This window comes from Dermacentor silvarum, chromosome 2 (assembly GCF_013339745.2).
Source record: "Dermacentor silvarum isolate Dsil-2018 chromosome 2, BIME_Dsil_1.4, whole genome shotgun sequence".
Classification (NCBI taxonomy): Eukaryota; Metazoa; Arthropoda; class Arachnida; order Ixodida; family Ixodidae; genus Dermacentor; species Dermacentor silvarum.
The window spans coordinates 204,711,965-204,722,364 of NC_051155.1; the positions used below are offsets into that span (position 1 = coordinate 204,711,965).

At 49.4% G+C, this 10,400-nt stretch overlaps 1 protein-coding gene and 1 pseudogene across 1 annotated transcript; one reads left to right on the forward strand and one right to left on the reverse strand.

Moving 5' to 3' along the window:
• The first annotated feature begins 59 nt into the window (after positions 1-59).
• LOC119440672 (adenylate cyclase, terminal-differentiation specific-like) lies at positions 60-5,341 on the forward strand. Its single transcript, XM_037705562.2, has 4 exons — positions 60-126; positions 3,767-3,836; positions 3,868-4,527; positions 5,107-5,341. The coding sequence occupies exons 1-4, from the start codon at positions 60-62 to the stop codon at positions 5,339-5,341; spliced, it is 1,032 nt and encodes a 343-aa protein (XP_037561490.2).
• Positions 5,342-5,878: 537 nt separating this feature from the next.
• LOC119443230 (U2 spliceosomal RNA) lies at positions 5,879-6,085 on the reverse strand (annotated as a pseudogene).
• Positions 6,086-10,400: the final 4,315 nt, after the last annotated feature.

Here is a 10,400-nt window from a genome sequence, read left to right on the forward strand (position 1 = left end):
GCTGTCGTCACAGACACAACGACGGGGATGGACTTGGACGTTCCAGGCAAGGACTCACCATGACTCGGAGGAAGCGGTTCCCCCACTATGGTGACCGGCGGCTGCGTATGCAAAGCGGCGAGCTGCGTTAGCATGATTGCCATGTGGACCATATGACACGTAATCGTCTTCGAAGTTTTTTTTTCTGTTGTTTTCTACCTCCTAATGTTCCGTGTGTTCTCTGTTGCTATGTAAGGCTTCTAATCGTCTAAGCACATCTGTATATGGCTCGCGTTTGTGGAGTTAGTGGGCCAGCACAGCAACTTTTCTGTGGCACATGCCATTCAAACATCTGATGTGCGAAGTTTCATTCTTGTTACGCTTGTTTTGCATATATGACTTCACTCGGGATAATCGTAACGTGGGAGTATGACTAGACGCACGAAAACATCCCGCACAAATACGTGCGAAAGCAAGTTGAATGTAATTCAATGTCTTCGATACTTATAGGGATTCCAGAGAAAAGGGCACCACGTATGGAGAAAATGGCATGATAGAAATGCTCACACGTTTAACAACAACAAAAATACTATGATTTTACTGACGTTCCGGCCGGTAGTCCGGCCTTCATCGGAGTGAGTGTTCAGTTCGATGAAGGCCGGACCATTGGCCAAAACGTCAGTAGTATTTTTGTTGTTAATCGTGTGAGGATTTCTTTCATGCTCGGCATGTCGGCATGTCGTACGGCGCGTGTCAGCATCGCCGGCCACCGCACTCCTGTCCTCTTCACCGTGCTTGCTCATTGCCCCCACGACCTAATTCTCGGACTCGATTTTCTTTCTGCACACTCTGCTCTTATTGACTACTGTGGCAGTACTTTTCGCCTTGAGTTGCCGATTCTCGCAGAACCTCCTGATGAACCCCGGTGCCGCTTACGCCCCAACGGCTTTATTCGCCTACCTGTTGTCTTCCCCACCTGTTCCTGATGGCGAGTACCTCGTCACTCCTCTGCCCGACATTCCACTACAGCATGACGTCACCGTGGCTCACAGTATACTTACTATTACTAATAAATGCACTCGCATGCCTATCTTTAACTTTGGATTGGCAAAACAAATTCTCCCGCAAGGTATTTGCCTTGCCAACGTTGATTGCCTCGGCGACCATCAAGTGGCAGCTTTATCAACCGATGGTTATTCTGAGCTTGGTGTGCCCCTCGCGCCAGCCTCGTGTGCCGATCCCAAAATAAAGAAAATGGTGTTGGCGGACCTGTCCTCTACACAGGCTGAAGACCTTTGCAAAGTGTTATCGGCCTACCAAGATATTTTTGACTTCGACAATCGCCCTTTAAGCCAGACGCTCGCGGTCAAGCATGGGATTCCTACTGGCGATGCCACGACTATTCAGCGACGACCATATCGCGCTTCTGCGTCTGAATGCCGAGTAATTCAAAATGAAGTGAGCGAAATGCTAGATAAATACATCATTGAGCCGTCTTCGAGTCCCTTGGCGTCAACTGTGGTGTTGGTTAAGAAGAAGGACGGCAGGTGGCGCTTCTGTGTAGACTACCGTCATTTGAACAAATACTAAGAAGGACGTCTACCCGCTCCCACGTATCGACGACGCCCTTGACTGCCTTCACGGTTCCAGCTATTTCTCTTCTATTGATCTTTTCTCTGGATACTGGCAGATTGCTGTTGACGATATGGACAGAGAAAAAACCGCATTCATAACACCTGATGGCATATACCAATTTAAAGTGATGCCGTGTGGAATATGCAATGCCCCTGCCACCTTTGAGCATATGATGGACTCCTTGCTCCAAGGTTTTAAATGGTCCACGTGTCTCTGTTACCTCGACGACGTCATCGTCTTTTCTCCAATGTTCGACTCTCACCTTGAGTGTCTAGCAGCTATACTTGGTGTATTTCGAAAGGCGAAGCTGCAACTCAACTCGTCCAAATGTCATTTTGGCCGCCGCCAAATTACTGTTCTGGGCCATCTCGTCGACGCTTCCGGAGTGCAGCCTGATCCTGACAAAACTCGTGCCGTCCGAGACTTTCCGGTTCCGAAGACAGCCGCAGACGTTTCGCAGTTTTGTTGGGCTATGCTCGTACTTTCGTCGTTTTGTTCAAGATTTCGCAGCAATTGCTAGACCCCTCACTAATCTTCCGAAGAAAGGCGTACAATTTTCGTGGGGTACTTCAGAAGCCACCGCCTTCTCTCCGTCGTCACTATTCTCATCTTCCCACCCATTCTCGTCCACTTCAACCCTGATGTCCCTACAGAATTGCGTACAGATGCCAGCGGTCATGGTGTAAGTACCGTCTTAGCCCAGCGTCAGCGTGGCCAGGATCGCGTTATTGCTTACGCAAGCCGCCTCGTATCACCATCGGAGCGCAACTATTCCATTACGGAAAGGGAATGCCTTGCTGTTGTCTGACATCAACGAAACATGTGCAAGAGACGAGCCGCCGCGAGAAAGACGCTGAGGTGTGTCTGTGCTCTTGGTGCGAGCGAGTGTGGGCTTGGCTGCCTGGCTTCAGTGTAAATAGCCTGTAAGTAGCCTGTTTCATCTGTGTCCTTCCACACGTGTATATATATATATATATATATATATATATATATATATATATATATCCCTTCTCTTGGCACCCATTCTGTAACTCTACTGCACGTATTATTTTCTGGACCACCATTGTAGCAAATTGTTTTATAAGGACCGAGGCCACTATCCAATCACAAACGGCTCCTATGAAATGTCAGGTCGCCGATTTCTGCGGCATGTTGCAGAAAATACAAGGCACTGCTTTCCCTCAAAGCGGTCGTCTGTGACGATGCATTTTACTCAGAAGTAAAATGAAATCTTTTGTGTGAGCAGAATATGCAATTTAGCCTAAGCTTAATGTTCGTGGTCTATTCATTGACACCGCTACACGGAAATGGCAAAGATAAGTCGCCTACACAAATATGTACGCGGTGCCTTTAGGTACAAAGCTCTGCAGAGAAAGCGTTAGGTCGGGGGATTTGACGTAAATACATGGGAACAGAGACATCGCTTTTTTCGGCAACCACTGCACTAAACTCTTGAATGAAAAATTACATTACAATTCCGTAAACTACACCAAGTAATACACCTCAGACGTACAAAATTGTTGCATTATACACCACTTTGAAACACACCAACAATATTTGGGGTTAAGAGCTTCCCCCCTACCCCCCCCCCCCCCCCCCGTTTTTTTTTCGTTACTTCCGTCGAGTGCCATGAAAAAGGAACGTGTTCCGTGGTGTAGTACAATATGCGAAATATTAGCGATACCTGTAACGATTGTTGACTGGTTTCACCAGCACACCCAGGAACTGACGTGGAAGGACCAGAGCTGGGCGGCTCCTTATCACCGCCTTGCGACGGGACATCTTGACGCGGAGTCGCATGCGGTGTGCTTATACCAGCGGGTGTTCCACGTGGTTCGGGTGGCGTGGCCGTGACTCGAACAACCAGTTCTCGGCTCTCGGCGGGGAGCAGCAAGCCTGTGGATGGCTGCACGTCCTCCGATGACATCGCACGGACATGATAGCACCTAACACAGAATACAGACAAATGGGACGCATTATTTATTTTAGATTTACTGTAAGGTAGTAGACAAGATTTCGACAGTCATTGGCCATATACTCGTATACCTCGATCGAAAATAAATATTTCACATATTGTTAACCTTTATCGAAATCCGGGGCCCATGAATGCGTTCCACATGCTACTACTAAACCGTTGACGTATACCCGCTAGAGCAGCAGCAGCAGCAGCAGCAGCAGCAGCAGCAGCAGCAGCAGCAGCAGCAGCAGCAGCAGCAGCAGCAGCAGCAGCAGCAGCAGCAGCAGCAGCAGCAGCAGCAGCAGCAGCAGCACAGCAGCAGCAGCAGCAGCAGCGCAGCAGCAGCAGCAGCAGCAGCAGCAGCAGCAGCAGCAGCAGCAGCAGCAGCAGCAGCAGCAGCAGCAGCAGCAGCAGCAGCAGCAGCAGCAGCAGCAGCAGCAGCAGCAGCAGCAGCAGCAGCAGCAGCAGCAGCAGCAGCAGCAGCAGCAGCAGCAGCAGCAGCAGCAGCAGCAGCAGCAGCAGCAGCAGCAGCAGCAGCAGCAGCAGCAGCAGCAGCAGCAGCAGCAGCAGCAGCAGCAGCAGCAGCAGCAGCAGCAGCAGCAGCAGCAGCAGCAGCAGCAGCAGCAGCAGCAGCAGCAGCAGCAGCAGCAGCAGCAGCAGCAGCAGCAGCAGCAGCAGCAGCAGCAGCAGCAGCAGCAGCAGCAGCAGCAGCAGCAGCAGCAGCAGCAGCAGCAGCAGCAGCAGCAGCAGCAGCAGCAGCAGCAGCAGCAGCAGCAGCAGCAGCAGCAGCAGCAGCAGCAGCAGCAGCAGCAGCAGCAGCAGCAGCAGCAGCAGCAGCAGCAGCAGCAGCAGCAGCAGCAGCAGCAGCAGCAGCAGCAGCAGCAGCCGCAGCAGCAGCAGCAGCAGCAGCAGCAGCAGCAGCAGCAGCAGCAGCAGCAGCAGCAGCAGCAGCAGCAGCAGCAAGCAGCAGCAGCACAGCAGCAGCAGCAGCAGCAGCAGCAGCAGCAGCAGCAGCAGCAGCAGCAGCAGCAGCAGCAGCAGCAGCAGCAGCAGCAGCCAGCAGCAGCAGCAGCAGCAGCGCAGCAGCAGCAGCAGCAGCAGCAGCAGCAGCAGCAGCAGCAGCAGCAGCAGCAGCAGCAGCGCAGCAGCAGCAGCAGCAGCAGCAGCAGCAGCAGCCAGCAGCAGCAGCAGCAGCAGCAGCAGCAGCAGCAGCAGCAGCAGCAGCAGCAGCAGCAGCAGCAGCAGCAGCAGCAGCAGCAAAGGTCATGGTGTCCATTTAAATTTTCACAGGGTGATTTCTATTCCACAGTTTATCGTTGTCGTGCATTTTTGTTGAGGAACTAACACTTGGAAATATGCGAACGGTTAACGCAACTTTCGTTTAATGTTTTCCGATTTACTTGGGCAACTAGAGCCAGTCTGTTACGTCAGCTTCTTTAAGCCTTTTAATAGCGGTAGACTTAACCAAGGTATCGCCTTATTTGAGAGGCAGTTTAGACAAAGCGCCGAGTGACTTACGGGCTCGTCTTGTCCAGTAAATTTGGTCTGTCTGCTTTGGTGACCACGTGGCTAGATTGCGCTGGCGTTGGCGGCTCTGAAGGCGTGGACGGCCCACCCGATTTCGACGAGGTCGAGGATGTCTGGGATCCCGCCTCGACTGATGCCTTAGATCCACGCTTGCGCCTACGGCTACTTTTCTTCTTTGGCTCAGACGTACCCTTGAGCTCCGTTCCATCTTCCATGTCTGACCTGCTCGATGGACCAATGTAGGCTAATGTTGAGTATCGAATTGATAACTAATGACACTGACTACAAAAATAAAGAAAACTATTCTTTTTTCGCCACTGTGATTGTCTGAATTGCGGTAGGTTACCAGGTTTCGCGACACATGACTACAATATTTTTAACTCATTTGGTGTAATATTACATGTATATTGAGGTGCGTTTGAGATTGCCATCATGCTATTTCTTGCTTTTCGTGTATTTGCCTGTGGTAATTCGTGCTTATGCCTGCTTTCTCCTTTATCTATTTAGAACAACTGTCTATAGTTATTTCCACCTTGATAAAGGTCCGTGATGGTAGGTCGGCGTAACTTCAAAAAATAATATGACCAAATATATAAAACATGCCAACTTTATTTTAAAGGCATTCTCAACAGGCCCCGTCGGCCAATTTGGTTATACCATGTAATTTGTAAACAATACTCAAGCGAGCGTTTCCTCAGAACAATGTGAACAACATTTCACTATGGTACCCGATATATAGGCAATGAAATAAATGAATGGCTCAAGCGACCTTCTTTAACTACCTTCTCCAAAATCAGAGCCAAGGACCCAACTCTGTTTTTGTCATGAGCCCCTGAAGCAGGCTTCAAGCACTCCGCCATATGGCAAAAATAAGTTTAATATCTTGGGTCCAAATACAACCCGTATCAGATGATACGAACTGATAACAGATACGCTGATAAGCTGATAAAAACAGATACTACACTTTGACCCGCGTCGGCCATGTATATGTTCGCACCATACACGTGTACGCCATCCCACGTATTCAAACGAGTGCCTACTAATCTGAGCATCTTCTGTCTCCTGACGTCATGCTCTACGTAGGCTCCTTTCCTCAATTCTCCTTTGATGGTAAAATGGGTAGGCCGTGTATTGTACGGTCTGAAGAAGAACAGCGTGCCTACCAAGAACGAGGGAGTGAACATAAAGTCCCAGTTTCGCCCGAAAGGCGAAGCATTCATGCAATAGCAAATTAGTAGAGAGCTATACGGAGTAAGGATAGTAGTTTTATCGACTGTATAAACTTGGGACACATTCGCTTACTAACTGAATTAGAGAGCATGGCGTCAGCGCGCACGAGCAAACATGAATAGATTACACCCTATGGCCGCACACAACCACTGTCAAAACGCTGGCGTGAGCAAGCACGCCAGCAGCAGCGAGGTCTATCGCTTCAACGGACTCTGAGCGGCGAATGCACAGCGCATACAAAGGTAGGAACCGTGTTGCAGATCGCTTTCAAGATACGGTGCGCGCGACCGCCCGCACCACGCAACGTACAGGTACGCAGTTGCTAGCAGAGCAGAAGCCGCACCCCTTCCTTCCCTCCCTCCCTCCCTCCCTCCCTCACTGCCTTCCCACTTTCCATTTTCGCGTGCAAGATTCCAGTTCCCCTTGCGCCCGGTCGCAAAATCCGCATTTGGTGCCGCAGCACAACGTCGCCCTCCCCCTCCCTCCCATCGTCGCATGGTCTTTCGCGCAACGGACGACGTCCCGTTTGCACGCCGCCGTGCGTTCAATCCCCGTGAAGGCGCGCGTCCCTTGCGTGCTTTCACGCGCACATACAGCATACAGCGCGCGGCGACAATATTATCGTCCTTGGACTTTATACGGAACCTCACGGTGACCACGCCGACGACGGTGACGCCGATGGCAGAAATTCGCTTGGAGAGTCCAAAAAATTGCCCTCGCAATAAAAGTGAATGGGCGCGGCGGCGCTGGAAGGAGACCACCGACGATGAGCGGGCCACGGACGTCACGCGTAAGCGTGCTGCCCGCCAGGACCGCGTGGCAGAAAGAAATGCGAACCGCCCATGTAGCCCCGATACCGCAAACTTCGAACGTTTCACCGGAGCAATGGTCAATCACCACATACACAGATTCGCTGGTCACCCAGCTTCACAGAGTGGCAATGCACTCATTTCTTAATCCTTGTTTTTGTTATTTTTTTGCTCACTAATGCATTCCCAAAGACGGCTCCGCGCGTTACGCGTTTCACAGCAATCGCCGCGCCACTGCTGCTGACCATTTATGTGCTGCCGGCGCAGCGCGTGTCACCTGGAGGCCCCATGCTTGTGACGCCACCTCGGAGCAGATGAGCCGAGGCGCGCGTTGAGGGAGACTATATTTGGCGGTAAAGATTTTGTGACAATTAAGGTGGTCAACATTTTGTGACAATCAAGGTGGTCAATATTTTGTGACAATCAAGGAAAACCTTGGGAGACGAAGTGCACGCGTGACGGCACTACTGAAACCGCTCCGACAGTTCGCGTTTGTTTAAGCTGGCGAGCACAACTTGTAGGCATAATTTTTCCTTGAGCACTTGATTTAATATCGGACATAAAATACACCACTCAGTGTTAAATCTGCATTTTAATATTCTTTTCTATCTATTCCGTGTTTTGGCAAGTACGAAGCCGTCACACGTAGCAAGCTACGCTGATTCAGCATCTGCTTCGACAAACTAAAAGTATACCGAAGCGGGACATAAAAACTATACCGAATCTCTGTGGGACCGCTTGGTGCAGTAAGGACTCCATTCAATGACGCAGAAAGTTGACCGCAAGTATAGCTTTGAATGCCGTACATCAATCATTATCTTACTATTATTATTATCATTATCATTATTATTATTATATTATTATTATTATTATTATTATTATTATTATTATTATTATTATTATTCCGCAGAGATCTCCTGATTTTACTATAACAACGTAACGATCCGACTTACGCCGCTACTATTCTGTGTATGCGCATTTTCATGGCGCTTGTCTACTATAAGTGCGTTAAATCATCTGTCGCCGAACTGTACCAGTTACTCAGTGTACCAGAGAGTGCGCTGATTTGTTACTGCCTACTTCTCTAGAGCCTAAGTGTTAATGTGGAAAGAGAAATTTGGCTCTGACAGGGCTATTTGGAACCATATTTGGGCTTACGTGAGTCCCCGTGCTTCCTAGTTACATGAGGGCTCGCTGCTCGAGGTCTAACTGACAAATGTCCACCACGTATGCTTGTTCCTTTAGGTAAAGCAAGCAGCGTGGCCGGTAGAAATTCAAGGCGTTGACCGATTGAAGAAACTATCGATGCGACTAGAAGATGGGAGATGGGCACAGCAAAGCTGATGTCATCCTTACTAAATAAGATGCGCGGGTTGCCTCAGACCAGCAGATAAATTTTAAGAACACGCCATTGTGTCAACACAGCAGCGGGTGTGAACACAGCGGCGATTTCTATAGTGTAGCCGCAAACAAAATGGTCGAGAGAAACGAGAGCGATGCGTATAGCGTTGGTGTTAGTGTTTAAGAAGGCATCTCTGCGTGGACGCTAGGTGTAACCACGTGGTGTAAAGACACGTGTGTGAGGGTTCGTGGCTAAAGTAACTGCTTACGCGCTCACGCACTGAGTTATACGTAACGCAGGTTTCAAAAGCAAGTAACTCATTATTTGCTTATTTCAAAAACATTTGACAGATAACGTTGAATAGAAAGTGAGCTGTCTCCACTAATATTAAACTAAATTTCCGGGTCAATAAGAAACAGGGGCGTCTTTATATGTATGGCTAAATAACCCCTTATTTAAAAGGCCACTCACAACGCTTGGCAATCGTGTCTGCAAAAATATTAAATTTGTCTACGCTGCGGAAACAGTTCAACTTCACACGAAAGTGCTGTCATGTTGCCGAGCCGGCCAGCGAGGTAGCCTAGTGGCCTGGAGTGCCCCACAGTTAGCCCACCGGCGCAGCACCAAAACAGGAGGAGACGTTGGGTTGGGCGAAACCGTTTCTGGATTATTGTCGTACTATATATAAGCGAATCACCACAGTGCAACGTTGGCACTCAATGTTGCTAGACTCTATTCTACTATAGAGTCAGATCTAACTTATTAGTTTTGGAACAAGTTGGGTTTTAGAAGAGCAAACGCCCTTGCTGGCTCAACACAACAGAAAGCGCGCGCACCCAATAAGGGTGCACACTGATCATCGAATAGAGTAGAGAGAGGGAAAGACGGAGTGATAAGATAGGTATACAGAAGTGACTTGACAGAATTCACCACTGATAAATTTGCAGCAGGGATCATAAAAAATCTTCCGCCTCCATTCTACCCTGTGAAAGTGTATGTACAGCGAAGCTGTTGCCGACGTTACACAAGCGCCACCACCACCAGGCATCGCACCGTCGAGATTTTTCGTAGCGTCCACTACCCCGTTCGCGCCTTTTCCGTTGGCACTTCGACGCCACGGTGCACGTTCGCGGCGTCCGTACGCATGCGCGTAACCCGCGTTCACGAAGTGAACGTCAGTGTAATTTTTTTACATTCTTGCCTTGATGTCGACTACGGTCGCAGCACACACTGCACGGCCGATGCAACGGGCACAGCACCCAAATATCGAGGAGAGAAACATCGTGTGCACACGTTCGTGCAGCATATATCCCCATTCTAGTTGACCCTCCGCCTACCGCAAGTGCGTTATTGAACTAATTGAATTTACCAAAGTGCGTCACAAAATTTGTAAAGTACGACTTACGCGCATCCTGCAGACATGATAGCATCGGATTGTAATTTGAACGTACGAGAAAACATTGTTCTGTTACGCAGAAACTCAAATTTACACTAGCTCTGGAAAGGAAAATTTTTTCCTTGTCGACCCGACGGTGTACACGCACGGACGTAGAAAATTTGCCGGGATAGCCATGTACAGCTTCGCTGTAGAAAAACATTCTTGCCTTACACGTTTCGATGTGCTTTTGTGAGATTAGGTGGGAAAACCAGCCCTGGTGGTATCCTTGTGCGCTTACGTACCTGGGATTCTGTCTCGAGTTGCAAGGTCGATGGGTCGAGCGGGAATGTTAAGCGTTGAGGTGAGCAGGGACAGTGTGGTTCTGCTTAGAATAAACCGTTAGAATAAACCGTTAGAATAAACCAAAAGCCCCAAGGGTTAGTTTCTGATGCGATGACGAGCTTACCTGGAAGGAAGGGTACGAGCGCTCCTCGAAAAAACAGCACCTCGCTCTAGATCGCTTCTTTTTTCTTCTTGCGCGTG

What these genes read in the sequence shown, in the direction of transcription:
- LOC119440672 (XM_037705562.2), top strand. Translation starts at nt 60, where the DNA reads ATGACTCGGAGGAAGCGGTTCCCCCACTATGGTGACCGGCGGCTGCGT. An exon ending in TATGCAAAGCGGCGAGCTGC is followed by an intron (nt 127 to 3,766) that starts GTTAGCATGATT and finishes TATACCCGCTAG; the next exon opens with AGCAGCAGCAGCAGCAGCAG. An exon ending in CAGCAGCAGCAGCAGCAGCA is followed by an intron (nt 3,837 to 3,867) that starts GCAGCAGCAGCA and finishes CAGCAGCAGCAG; the next exon opens with CAGCAGCAGCAGCAGCACAG.